Source organism: Centrocercus urophasianus, unplaced genomic scaffold, assembly GCF_019232065.1.
Source record: "Centrocercus urophasianus isolate 14NV4802_14NV808 unplaced genomic scaffold, USGS_Curo_1.0 seq_13, whole genome shotgun sequence".
In the NCBI taxonomy this organism is placed as follows: Eukaryota; Metazoa; Chordata; class Aves; order Galliformes; family Phasianidae; genus Centrocercus; species Centrocercus urophasianus.
Genome location: NW_024884475.1, coordinates 10020989 through 10036042, shown reverse-complemented (window position 1 = coordinate 10036042; position 15054 = coordinate 10020989). Strand labels below are relative to the sequence as shown.

The following is a 15054-nucleotide window of genomic DNA, read 5'->3' as shown; positions in this document are numbered from 1 at the left end:
TTTTTTTTTTTTTTTTTTTTTTTTTTTTTTTTTTTGTAATGCTTATTTCATTGAAGGGGAGGAGAGAAGGGAAGAGTTGCCTTTTTTCTTTAATTACTCCTATAATTCATTTTGCTTATTGGGGCTGCTTCTGTTAGCTCCATGTACACCTACAATATATTCAGAATAATCAGATGACTTATATGGTATCAGGCACTTGCTGCTAATAAAATCAAAATATGAACAATATGGGAATTTTGGAGAAAACAGCAGACATTTTTCTTTCTTCTTTTCTTGAAATTGTTCTTGCCAATATATCTTATTTGGTGTTTCGTTCTCCCGTTCTTAAATTTCTCTATTTCTGTGATTCTTCCATCTCCCTTTCAGCACTGGCTGTAAGCAAAGAAATCATTTTATTCCCATCCTCTTGGTATTGATGTTATAGGTAAAGAAAGTGTGATATATGTAAAGCCTGATATGAAATTCACATTACAGCCTCGATTACTAAAACAAAATCTTCCCAATTGCCAGCCCAGTTGTAAGACCAAAGTCTATTTTGAATTCTGCTTTCAAGGGGGTCAATACCAGAGTCTGCAGAACAAGCAGTTTGTGAAGTTCCTGCTGACTCTGAAAACAGAATTATTATCCTACGACTAACCTCAGCCTGAGGTTTTCAGAGGTATGATTAGCTTTTTAACTTAGAAGAAAAAATAGCCATATCACTTGGGTTTACTTTTTCAGTGGCAGCCGTATCTCAGTGGCAGCTGAATCTCTTTAGCAGTATGTTGTTAATCACAGCATTTGACTTTGAAGATACGGAGACTCATGTTCCTGCAACAACACGTGATTGCTCTAACAAAGTCAGTGTCTTTAACCCAACAAATGTTTTCTTCTTATGTGCATATGGGGAAACAGCCTCAAAAGAAATATCTTCTTCTAATACACTCACAGGCCTTAGGAATCATGCTGCTAAGTTTGTTTTTGTAAGTTGTCAGCAAAACCTGTCAGTTATGGCAAAATTATGCTTTTCAAAAGAAAAAAAAGATGTTTTATGCATTGTCTTTCAAAAGCTCCGATCAACACCTGTACTAAGTACTCATGGAGAAAACTAGCACAGTGAGTACCAGATCTGTGCATTTTCTAAAACCCTACCTCAGTATAAAATGGGTGTTTTACAAAAATCTAAACCCTGATGGAGAGAGTTTTGTTATCTACAGTGCTGCTAGAATCAGGCACAGCAGTGCTGTATGCTTCTGAATATAAAAGCTCTATTCTTCAGTGAAGTCCTTTTTCTATTAATGAGATCTGCCCTAATGAGACCAAAAATTACTTTAAAAGACATTTCCTTTCTGCTTTTCAAGGGCTTTTTTCCAGTCCATTTGGACTGGATATCAAAGATAAGGAGAAATATTTCAATAGCAAGAGATTTTATAATTAAGCTTTGTATCCTACATAATGGAGATACAGCCAAATTCAAGTGAAAAATAATTACTGTTTTTCCAGTGCTTGCTTCTGCTGCTCTGCCTTCCTTTCTTCTCCCTCTTGTGTTTTCCTTTTCAAAACCACATAATCAGCTGTGGCTTATGTGTGAAAGACTTACTCAATGCAGCTCTTTCTCCAGGGTTTCCTATTTTCTCCTGTGGTTTAGGAAAGAAGAGTTGTTCAGTCTTTTAACTACACCTAGTTTTCCATTAAGGAGAGTAGCTACAGTTCTTAAAAGGAAACAGGTGCTTCCTCAAGGGTAAGGTATTTAAGAAGTCACTTCGTATTGCCACTTACCCCTTTAGATACAGGAACAGACAAGTTCAAAATATGATGCGAGACACCTCTGTGACATTTAGTATGTGATGCTGAGATGGTCAAAGAGTTTACCTTGTTCCAATCTTCAGAAACCTTTTCCAGTCAGTAGAGCTTTACAAAGCTCTCAGTGATTCCAGCCAGCTGCTTCAGCATGCTGGGATGTATCCCATCAGGTTGCAGGAACCTTTGCGTGTGTACAAATATAAGCATGCACCTACATAGATCCTGTTTTAGATTGTGAAGCGTATTCTTTTCAAATTTTAATACAGTCAGTGAGTTCATTGCTTTCCATAAGACTTGCTTTATAGAACTGGGAGAGAAAGGAATGTAGGTGTTTGAAGCTGATGTCTCAGTTGGAGTTACAGATGTCTTGGGAGCACTATAACATGACCTTCGAAGAGCACCAAGAATTTGTTTTCATTTCACAATCGAAGGAGACAATTTCAGCAAAGTGAGATTCCCCAGAGCAATGCTTTCAAATCTCAGTTTCTCAGTGTTTCCGGAAATTTCTTGCTCTATCTTGTAAGAGAATTGTATTTTATAGTAAAACACCAAAAGACACACCAATTTGTGTCCTGCCTGTTACACAACATGGTAAGTCTTGATCAGTCCCATACAACTGATATTTTTAACCACCACAACTGCCTTCCTTTCATTTATGTTTTCTCTTTGTCCCCTGGTAACTGTTCATTTAATTTCTCTTTGAGCTCAGTGCAGTTTTTTATCCAAACAATTTAATGGTGGGAGACCAGGAAATGTTTGACCTCTCTCTTCATTAAATTAGATCAACACATACATGCAGCCGTTTTTTTGTGTGCATCCATTATACAGTTTTGGAAGTGTTGTTTTGCATTTATGCTCTTTGATGTGTTTAGGCAGAAAATATTTGCAGGTTTACTGGAAGTCTGCAGAATAACTTCTTGAATTAGATTAGTTGTGAACGCCCAAGCTGAAAAAGATCAGTATGTGCCTGTTCTGTCTGGGAAATAATAACATTTGTGGAGACGTTGGTAAGAAAGAACAAAACTTGCCCATTTCTGCTGTGCTATCCAAATCCTTTTTTTCCCTCCAAGTCACGCAAAATGCCCTTATTTTATGGGCAATATAAAACCTGGTTAGAGAACATTCCCCTGCTGTGACAAGAACTGGCCATATGTCTCCCCCAGTGCAATTCCCCACTCAAACTGCTGATTTAAAGCATACTGGAAAAACTATCCAATTTTGTTCCTGATTTATCAAAACACAAAATTTTCAATGAAACTATTTGAATATGTTAAATATCAATATGATAATAAACACAAATAATGAAATGTAACAAAAAATGTGGAAAAAGAAAAAAGAATAACAATATTAGCTATCGCATATTACTATTATGTACCTAATACATCTTTTGCACTTCTCCATGTGAATTTAGCCTATGCTAAGAGGTTTGTTGGATATATTAATGTTATTCCCTACTGATTAACTACTTGTTCATAATAGTAACAATGTGTTTTGCAGAAGGTAAATAATATATGTCACTTAACTAGAGTTCTCCTTTTTCAGAGAGCTGTTAAGAATGAGTAAATCAGAATTCCCAGCAGCTCTGTGAGGTGGCTCTACAAGTAACACACAAAATTTGCTGTTACAGAAAGAACTGTCTATGAAGACACTGAGTACTGTTTCTCCCTGTGCTGTGGCCTTTGGCATATTCACCCCCCTGATATGTTTTTAAACAAATCATTCCTCATGAACATTTGGCCTTGCGCTCAATTTGGGCGGCAGTGAATTTTAGATTCCAGCAGGTTCCAACAGACATGTGAAATTTGCTTGCTTATCCTACCCAACCCTTCTCTAAATAAGAACACTGAAGACTGGAGCTGCAGTTAGCATTCCCCAGAGATTGATTCAGCATAGTCAGCATCTTTGAGGTGTTCAGCTATAGCAATCAGGCATATTTAAATAGTGTCAGTTACCAACAAGTGCAGTAGAACAAGATTTTTTGACTGGTCATCAACATCAACCAGAACTTTTGTAGTTGTTTCTCTGTGGGCATTTCTTACTGTGATATGTAACCAGCCATAAACTTGCTGCCTGTATGGTGAACATTCTTGAAAAAAGGCAACTCTTTCAAAACTGTTTCCTTTTACTTGCAGACCATGTAATTGCCTAGTTGCAGTTTAAGCTAGCTTTTTCTCCTTCATGTTGCTATAATAGCATGTTAAATGTTGACTCTTATGTTTATTTCCTTCTCCTTATGTTCCATTTGTAAAAAAATTGTCCAGTTGGTAACCAGCTCATTTTGAGATCCTAAATTCTTAACGTGAGGATATTAAGTGTCTAACATGTTGTTTGTACAAGATAAATAATATGACAGGTTCAACTGTGATTCTCAAAATGATTAATGAGGTGGCCATAATACAGGGGAGCTGAAACTCTACTACCTGCTTTCCATTAGCCCCGCCAGGATTGTTTCTGGTAGCCTTTCACTATATGATTAGTAGAACAGACACTTCTTGGGAGCCCTCCTTAACATTCCCACCTTCCATTCCCTAATGGCAGTTCTCACAGAAAGTAGCTGCTATATTGAAATGTATATGTTTGACAATTTGGAAAGGACTCCTTAGGAGAAAGGAAGTGCAAATTCTGGAAGAAGCTGTGAATGCTCACCATGGAAAGTAATAAACTATTCTGGGATATATATATGTATGAAAATGCATTTATGCAATTCAGTTGCACACAAGTTGGCTTTCTAGATCTTCTCATTTTTCAGTGACTCATTAGTGATTATATTCATTAATAACTATTACATCTAAAGGGAGTGAATTTGAGTGTGACTTCAAGGAGGACCTACAAGATTAAACTGCCAGCTGGAAGGCATTTTATTTTACTTTCTGTTTGGAATTACCCTGGTTTGATTCTTTATATATAGGTTTTTTTTACCACTGAGAGTAAGGGGACTATATTTCTCTCTGCAGCTTTTCCACTCTTGAGTTATCAGGTCTTTCATACCATCCAGGAAAAAAAATCACAACCCTTGCCAGTCCACTTTGTGTTTTATGAATGCTGTCTGAGAAGCAACATCTCATTTACAGTTGTCACCAGGAGCTAGAGTAATTTCTATATCAGCCAAGGACATCTAATAACACATAAATAATGTAAATTGTGAGAAGAAAAATAGATGACTTATTTACTTAATCTAAAAAAGGTGTGATTGCAGTGCTGTGGAGCTATATCAATACTGCCTGAGATTGGCTGTACTGCCATGAAGACATGGAGTTTTATGTGCTGGTAGCAGGAGTTTTGGGGCTGGCCTGTGCCCAGCAGACTTGTCTCCCTCTCAGATAGCAACTTCCATCTGAGCATAACATTACGTGTTCTTAATGGGAGTTAATTGACCTTACTGGGGATAGCTCATAAGCTTGAAATTAGTTCCATCTTTAAGTGTTTTGCTGGAATGAGTCCAACACTCTTTAAGATTAATTCCCAGTAGCCAAGTTCTCTATGTCCAGTGAGAGTTGCATCTACTGAAGGATCTGGAGAGATACAGGTGCTTCCAGGTTGTGCCTAGCACCTCTTGAATAGCTGTTAAATGAACAGAATAGCCTTAAATGAACAGTTTCTGTATTTCAGTTTCTTACTCATCCTGAGTTATATTTCTTTTTCCAAGTTCAGTTTAGAGTTAATATGGAGTGTCTTGATTTCAGATCATATACAGGATTACATAATTTAAAAAATGGTATTTATCACCTATCTTATCATTTACTGCAGAATTCTCCTGTGGCAAGTCTGATGATACAAGTCTAGAAATTTCATCCTGCTGGACTTCTGGATTTTATTTTTCTTTCTTTCTTTTTTTTTTTTTTTTAATATTAGAAAAAAGCAAAGGATAATAAAATCTATAATTATATGAGATCAGTTGCCAAAACTGAAGAAGACAGCAAAACTGTAATATGTTAGAAGAATGCCATGTTTCAGAGAAAGTGCTGATTGAGATCAAATTTATCTTCAGCTTACATTTTTATTGGACCTAAGCTTAGGGGAGGAGGATTATATTTCAGAAATGGTGCAAATGTTGCATGTTAATATCCTATGTTTATTGCCACTTGAAATTACAGCACTGCTTTGAATTGCTGCCAAGTCTATAGTAAAGACTCCATGGTAATCACTGTGATTATTCCAAGTTTTTGTGGTAATAGTGGGAAGAAGAAGTATGATGCCTAGACTACAGTAGCCTTAGCTGTCAGCATCTTTTTCTCCTTTGGGGTTCAGGATGTGATTCTACTCAGCAGAGGGAACAGGTAGACAATACACATTGGCCAATCAATCCTGAAAGAGAGATTAAATAGAAGTGGGTTTAATCACATTATTTTCAGATTTATTTAGCTTTTATATTTCCTAACTATGTCACTAACTTCCTGAAACAAGAAAAAACATAGCTTTTCTTTATTTACTTGGAATGCTTTAATTCCTATACTGACATGGTGTACAGTTTTTCATTTTTATTAGAAATCTCTTTTGCTCTCCTTCATGTTGATGTATATCATAGCTTCTTTTTATTGACTTTCTTGGTAATCTATGGGATATGTTTTCACCTTGAAATATTCTTTTACCTTCACTTATCTATTGGAAGTTGTAGGTATACACTTGATCTAGATGTATACCCGCATATTACTGTGGTTTATTTAGCAGCTGATGAGAAATTAAGAAGTGAGGTCAGGGATAAACAGCATAACGTTAAGCTACAATTTTTCTAAAAAGATATTAAGACGTTGACAAAGAGGGAGAAATGCTACTTAAAAAGCACAGTCTGAAAGAAGCTTAGGTGAAATTTAGATGTGATTAAAATCTGTTCTGGTTTTTGGATACTAAATTATTCAAGCAAGTAGTTGTTTATTCTGAGTTAAAACCATCAGCAATCACTTTAAGCCAGCTCACCAGATAGTATGTCCTAGTTGCATCCCTTCATCTGTTGCTAGTAGGAAAGTTTTGGTATTTTTTGTGTTTACAAAGTAAATAATACTTGTTGTGGAAAGCATTTAATGTGGGGACAATATTTGTTCTGGAATATTTTCCTCAGTAAGTAGTACTAGCCAGCAGGCAAGTCTGAACTCCCTGTGTGTTAGCTGTGGGGAGCAAATCTGTATGCCTGGCACAAAATCATCGGTTTAAACTGTGGAAATATAAATCAGAGCACTGAATGAAATTCAAAAATATTTCATTAAATGAATTATGATACGTGTGTGGATAAGAGTATGGTTAGGGACTCTCTTGTGTATGCTTAAATGTCTACAGTCTTCAAGCTACATTTTTTTTCTCTCAGATTTAACTCTGAAAGATGCATAATATATATTTTTAAGGACAGCATTAGCAAATCTCACAGCGTGTTTGCATTTCATTATATCTGACATTTTTCTTCAGACTTACATCTCCAGAATAATGTTCTCTGAAAAGCTGTTTTCTGGGTCCTTACTGTGGGTGAGAAGCAGATGTGCCTACACACAAGGTTCATCAACAGTGACAACGACTCAACTTTATAAAATTGGTTCCTTTATTATTTGGAAGTCAATATTTCGGTATTCTTATAAGATTTACTGGGCTGAAAAAAGATAGCAGGAGTTTCAAACCGTAGGCAAGACTACCCTTCTCTTCAAGTACCTTTTCTGTACTTAATTTGTCTTAGTTGTATATGTACGTATTTAAAGACATAAATAGAAGGGAATGTAGATAATGACATTTCTGGAAATTATTTGGACTAGAAGACAGTATCCAAATGTATTCCAAAGAATTAAGCTTTCTATAAAGAATTAGTGCTGCTTCTAGTGATGCAGCATGGAAGAACTCGCACACACTGCATGCTAAGCATGAATCTCATGACCAGCCTTGTGCACAGTCTACATATTAACATTCAAGGGCATACCTGGGCAGGAGCTTCATCAGGATTTGTTGAGATCTCATTGCAGCATTGCATGTGGAATTTGCTTGGCCCTTTCACACAAGACCAGGTGTTTCTTTCTGTAATCTCATTATTAGCCAGCAGGTTTGAACATTAAGTATCTCAGGTAGAATGCAGGTTGTTTGAATTCCTTTATTTCTAAGGAAAATAAGATGTTTGAAGCCTAAGCTGCAGTTAGCAATGTAACAAGGAAAGTACAAGTCTCCACGATGAGCACAGGTACTTTTCTCAATGTTGTGATGCGAGCAAAGAGGAAGGGAAGCACACTATAACCACATTCAATTTTAGTCTGGTGTCAGGTCTCCTGCAGAGAACTGCTGAATGAAGATATTAAAGGAATCTTTCAGTTGTGTACCTGGTTTGTGAGCCATATACTTAGATTATATGTACTAGTAGATTAAACGTATATTGTCTGAAGGGTTTAACCAGGATAAAGAAAGCCATGCACATTCTGGATGGCACTTGTGAAGGTGTCATTTATAGCGGCCAAACAATAAAAAAGACATCTTCATACTTTTGGGTAAAGTCATAGTTAAAAATATAGAAAATCCTAGAAAGATTACTATCCTAGTAGCACAGCTAATCACCACAGATATGGCTTAATAAATATATGGTTTAATGGCTTAATGTTATAGGATGGGGTTTTGATGTGGATGAAATATATGTGTCTTTTTCAGCAATGTATTTCAATATGTGCTTCATTTGATATATATAAAAATTATGCAGCAATTTGTGAAACTGTGCATGTGTTTCAAGTACAAGTGCACATTCTTAAGTATTCACTTTTTCCCCCAAGACTAATAGTGGTAAAGCCCAGACCAGCTGTCATATCTGTGCAAATCATTAGAAATTTTAATTTTTTGGACTAAGGCTTTACTAAAAAAAAAAAAAAAAAAAAAAAAAAAAAAAAAAAAAAGACTACATAAAAATTGTACCATTTCTTCTAATATATTTACTTCCTTGTATTCATATTGTTCTAATGCTGTTTGCATAACTGGTTGCCATTTATCTCTTAACAATTTACGTTGACCATAATGCAGTGCTTAGGATTCTGTGGCATCTTCTGCAACATTTGCTGAGTATTTAAAATATGTTTTGATTGCAAGATTTTTATTTTTTTTTATTGTTTTCGCAGAGTGAGCTAAATAGAAGCCAGCTGGCATTTTGAAAATCTTTGTTTTGTTTTTGTTTTTGGGCTATCAGTGTGTAAAGGCACCTTTTTGCTTGCAAGCTGGGCCTATTTGGTCTAGAAAAGCAATAAAAATGAGTACTCATATTGGCATTTTTTAACTATGCTATGACATGTTAGTGAACTATACAAGGAGAGTGGTTAGGCCCTGGAACGGGCTGCCCAGGGAGGTTGTGCATGCCCCGTCCTTGGATGTGTTTAAGGCCAGGTTGGACAGGGTCCTGGGCAACCTGATCTGAATGTGTGTGTTTGGTGGCCCTGCTAGGCAGGGGGGTTGGAACTACATGATCCTTGAGGTCCCTTCCAACCCGGGTGATTCTGTTATTCTGTGTGATTCTGTGATTCTGTGAACTGCAAAAAGTGAAGAAAATGAGAAGAGTGTAATTCTGATTATGTGAGAGAATTTCTTTGCTACTGAAAGCTTGATAGGATGTTCAAACAAGAGAAGAGCTCAAGCTATTAATATATTTGAGTTGAGGTATTATCTGGACATAAGAAAGAAATGCAAATAACCGAGTTACTTACTTTTCTGCATCAAAGTACAGAGAAATAACAAAAAGGAAAAAAAAAAAAAGAAAGAAATATCTTTCTACTCAAAGAGTTTCAGCAGGACTTGAAGTAATGGAGAGAGACTAGAAATTAGTTCGTCCTCATGGTGAATATTCTGATATAACTATAGTAGTGATTAGATTTTTACATTTAGTATTTATGAATGCAGCCTCACTAGAAGAGGTAATGTATCTATATGAATATGTTAAAACGAGTCATTATTAGTTTTAACTTCTTTTAGGTTATCTCAGGATTTTCTCATATGGCATCATGAAGCTTGCATGAGGACCAAAATCTAAGGCTGTCACTCCGAGTAGAGATGAGGATTGTGATCAGTTTGGTGCAATTTGCAAGGGAAGTTATAGATTTTGAAGCAGGGAAGATTTAGGTTGCATATCAGGGGGAAGCTCTTTACCAAGAGAGTGGTGAGGTGGTGCCCAGAGAGGTTGTGGATGCCCCGTCCCTGGGGGTGTTGAAGGCCAGGTTGGATGGAGTCCTGGGAAGCCTGGTCTAGTATTAAATGTGAAGGTTGGTGGCTCTGCCTGCGCCGGAGTGGTTGGAGATTCATGTTTCTTGAGGTCCCTTCTAACCTAAGCCTTTCTATGATTTTCACATTCGTAGATTTGGACAGGGAAGATTAATAGGATGATGTCTTAGATACCTTTTAATATTTTTTTCCACACAAGTTTGAAAGATGGGGTATCACAGAATCACAGAATCGTAGGGGTTGGAAGGGACCTCCAGAGATCATCGAGTCCAACCCCCTGCCAAAGCAGGTTCCCTACAGCAGGTCGCACAGGAAGGCATCCAGGCAGGTCTTGAACATCTCCAGAGAAGGAGACTCCACCACCTCCCTGGGCAGCCTGTTCCAGTGCTCCGTCACCTCACTGTAAAGAAGTTCTTGCGCACATTTGTGCAGAACTTCCTATGCTGCAGTTTCCGGCCGTTTGTATGCACAAATTCTGACATTTAACACAAGAAAAAAATGAATAGGCTTTCTTTCTGTTTTAGAGAAAACAGTTTTCTAAGTGAATGTGTTGTTGTTGTTGTCTTTTAGATCATTCTTGTAAGTTCTTCCCATAATGACCGTGACCAAAGCCTTTTCATAAGCACAGATGAAGGAGCTACGTTCCAGAAGCAACCCATTACTTTCTTTGTGGAAACTCTCCTCTTCCACCCAAAAGAAGAAGACAAAGTACTTGCTTACACAAAGGAAGGCAAGGTAAGCCATGAACATATTCTGTTTGAAGTTTAGCAGCTGTGTCATTAAAAGGATATGAAACTTTTGCATTGTGCTGGTGAATGTTGGGGTTTATGAAAGCAGTTATTCAGAAAGAAGCCATATTCAGTGTTTGAGAAGCTTATTTGAATACTTATTTCGTTCATGTCAAATTTTTTGCTTTGTGGTAGTTTCAATCCTGTCATTTTCAATTGATATGGTTATTGGTACTATTTATCCTTCTGTATAAAAAATGCTGCTTCTGAAATGCACCTCTCCCTAGAAAATGACCATAAGCAATTGCTCATTAATTTATAACATAGTAGAAAGTTAATGAAGCTGAAATACTGCCTTCAAAGGCCTTTCATGGGATGTAAAATAAAATAAACTGTTCAATCATACAGCAGAAGGGTATTTAGGGAATCACCAAATCTGTAGAAACATAGAATAGTTCTCTCTCATGATATATTTATAATACATTCAGTAGTTGTATTATATAGTTTATGCATTTTGGCCATCTTTTTTTTTTTTTTTTTTTTTTTGGCATTTTTTTTTTTTTTTTTTTTTTTTCTGGCTGTATTATAAAATCATCTCTCTGGGTGGGTACCACTGAACACCAGTGAGTGAGCACACACTCTGTAAAAAGTGTCGTTCATCTCTTTTTCACAGTGCCCAAACTACAGCTTTAAAGTCACTGCTTTTCTGTTTCTGATAGTGCTGTTGCCTCACCTTTACTGTAACTCCTTTTTTTTAAGCCAAAATGAGACAAACTCCAGTCCATTTCAGTCCTTGTCAGAGATCACAAAGGGTTTATATATAGTTGGTGAGACTACTATGACTAAGTTGCTGCAGCCAACTGCTGCACTGACTTCAGTTACATTATATCATATTAAATTATATGACATGCTATATGATATATTATATTGGGGATATTTTCAGGGGTATTTAAGTTAATAGCTGATCCCCAGTTTGTATTCACAGGTATTTGCAAGTAAGGATGGAGGCAGTATGAAAAAGATTAACAAACCAAACACAGTTTCTTGTCTCGTGGAGTGTTTTATTTACCAGCTTGAATTCTAACTCGTAACACAATTAGCCATTACAAACGTGATGAATACCTGTTATGTGAACGACATGCCTCAGGAAAGCTACAAGTTGTGAAAAGCCAATGTTATGAAAAGTGCCATTTTCAGTTTGACTTTTGTTTCTAATGATTGACATAATCCCTGAGTTTTGTTTAGTTAGGAGATCAAATGACTCAAAAAATGAAGTGGCAGATTTTTTAAGTGTCATAGTGTGATGGAGAACATTGACCATCCACACACAACCAGTCAATAAAAATATTTGCCAGAAAAGAGAAGGGATTAGGAGCTCAAAGCAAGGCATTTCCTTTGTGTTTTGAGAAATCACATGTGATATGGAAGTTTTCAGGCATTTTATACATGGATAGCCTCCCAAAGTAGTGATAGTATTACTTGCCACATTAAAACACAATCGGACAAAAAAATACAGAGCAGTCAATAAAGAATAACTTTTCAGTAGTAGCAGGTACATTTTAGTTAATCTAATAGACTTCTCGCAGGGTTTTGGTATGACGCTAAAGAGAGTCAACCATAAGGACATACTGGACAATCCCTGCATCTTTACCTGAGATGTACAAGAATGAAGGGTGCCTTTGACTATAACTGTACAAATAACCTGCCCAGTTGTATAAGGTCCTTTGTATAAGATCTGACATATTTGGCCTAGCAGAAAGAGGAAGATGGCAAAGGAGGATTTGAAAATCAGAATTGTGGCTTGACACAAAGTCAGTGTACTAAAACCAAAGATATCCAGAGAGGGTGTTAATCTGAATTTGACCTGGGGAGATTGTATACTTTGGATTTTTGAGTTAACTAATACTATTTTCAATGAAATAAAATCATATGAATCAGTGCCACGATCTAAAACTCACTAGAATCCATTCTCTCCTGTTACTCAAATGATTTCTTGCAAAGGCTCTTTGCAGATGTATCAGAAACGTGGGATTGTATCCTTTGTAAACAGCAGTCATCGAATCTTCTCTGTCTACTGGAGCATTGCAGCCTGTCTCACAGCTTCTGATTTGATTTACTTCTTATTCTCTATTGCAATATCAGCATTGTTCTTTCATTCAGAACCCTAGATTTTATTTAAATACAGCTCTAGCCTCTGGCTGACACTATAAATGAATGCAAATCTAGTCAATGTAGTTGGACTAATCCATTTACTGCCTCAAATCTATACTCCCTTTTTCTGGCTATCTCAGTTGTAATGAATAACAATCAGCTATTCACTGAGTCTCGATAAATTCTTTTTGATTTTTAAGACTCAACAGAGATATGGTGGATTTTAATTGTTCACTAAGAGTCTGTAAGGGTGGGAAAACTTAGAGGTACATTTTCCCCAAACCATTCTATGATTCTATGATTTTCAATTTCTTTTAAAAGTGATTCCTTACATCTATGAAGTGAGCAATAAGAAGCATCTATTAGAAGTATTTTCTGAAGCCAGAGATTTTAGCTGGTCACTGTTTCCACTTCATCTATAAACTTATTTGTTAGTTTTATTGTGTGCACCTACTATAAAGCAAAGCCCACATGGATCTTTTTTTTTCATTTCAAAGAAGCCGAATGCTAAGGTTAGGTACGCATTATTTTTTATTTATTTTGAATAGTATATCAGTTAAAAATCTATCTTGGTTTTGAATATGCCTTCTTATTCTTATTTCATTCTCTCTTTCAGTCAGACTGTAAGGTCTTTTCACTACACCGAACCAAACTGGTTTTTGTCTTTGCATCAACTAGGTCAATATTATTGTAAGCACTCAGAGTCCTGACCACAGTTTCTTACCACAGCTGTGATTTGCCTGCTTTAACTGATTGTGCAGTGGAGTAAAGCCCAGTAATTGTGAAGTACAGAGTAAGTAGGGAAGAGGATGTTTTAGTTCTAACTCAAATTTAAGTAAATTTACCCATGGAGTTTATGTTGAGGGAAGTTATCTTAGGTTTTACATAGTGATATAGCTATTTTTCTCTAGTAAAGATTTATTCATTGCAGTTTTTTTACGTTTATCACTGAACTTGTAATTTTAAAACAAGCATTTTTTTTTACTAATCCTCATATGACTCTCCCTAACAGTTGGTGACTGAACTGGTGAATTATTGCCACATCAAAATAGAGCAATTTTACTTGCATTTTTTCCCTGTTAGAGATATTAAAAGAAAGCCTATCAGATGTAAATTGGATTAAATAAGAAATGCATGTAGACAGCAGGGGGCTCTAAGCATGTCTTCATAGAAGTATGGTAGGTGTTTGCTAATTTAAGCAGAGGAAGCACATTATGAGATAATGTGAAGAAAATAAAGAAAGGAGATTCTTAAATAACTGCTTTATCTCCCATTTTATGCAGGGAAAAAACTGCTTTCATGTCTACTCTGTTGATACCTGTCCATATCGCTAGTATTTGCAGGGATGAGCTGGAGAAGTCTTCAGAGGGAACTGCTGCCTCTATTTAGTGACCATTTCTCACCTTTCCTTATCAAATCTCTCTAAAATTTCTATTCTATTTGGTCCTATTTTAGTAGAGTTTTCAATCTAGTGACTTCCTGTCTTCAGTGTGTTTAGTAGAATTAAAGATTGAAAAATAAAAGAAGCAGTTGTTTGTTTTGTCAGTGGATGGAAAGGAGAAGATAAGTGTCCTTGTACCCCTCTCTCTTTTGTAACTTTGCTGGTATCAAAAAGAATCTGATCTGAAATTGATTATGAATTATTTTCATGGTAAACAAGTAGATATTATCACCAAGTTTCATTCTTTGTATATTGTGTTTTAAAAGATTTTCTCTGTGAAAAGGTATTACTGTAAAAATCGTTGTGGAGAGTTCCTGGAAATTACTTTTTTATTCATATGCGATCATTTCAATAGTGACATAGACCTCTCTTTAAGATGTACATCATTAAGTTTCCTCTCATCTGATTTTTCTTGTTTTGTAGGTTTATGTATCCACTGACTTGGGGAAAAAATGGGTCCTTCTTCAGGAACGTGTTTCAAAAGATCATATTTTTTGGTAAGAAAGCTGTTACCTTCCAGATTAAAAAATGAACAGGAAATATATTTCATTCTAATCAAGAAGGATATTTCCAGAGGTACCAATAACAGCAGCAGGACCCTTCATGTCTTTCGCAAATTCAGTATGTCAGCATTGCTGCATCCGCTATTGCAAATTCGTACTCAGCAGTGACTGTGCTGAGTGTCAGTGTATATAGGGGTTACAGGTCTGGATCTATGGAGCCAAAGATTAAAGAGAACTGTAATGTCCAATGAAATTGCTTTTTGTTTTAGTGGTAAAATTGATCTTTAGAGAG

The 15054-nt window shown here is 36.2% G+C and overlaps 1 protein-coding gene across 1 annotated transcript in view; it reads left to right on the top strand.

The window, feature by feature from the left end:
* The window catches only part of SORCS2 (sortilin related VPS10 domain containing receptor 2), a 510780-nt gene that overhangs the window by 415318 nt on the left and 80408 nt on the right, over positions 1–15054 (top strand). The window contains exons 5-6 of the mRNA XM_042811760.1: positions 10510–10674; positions 14683–14756. Of these exons, the coding sequence (XP_042667694.1) occupies positions 10510–10674; positions 14683–14756 (239 nt within the window). The remainder of the gene's footprint in view (positions 1–10509; positions 10675–14682; positions 14757–15054) is intronic.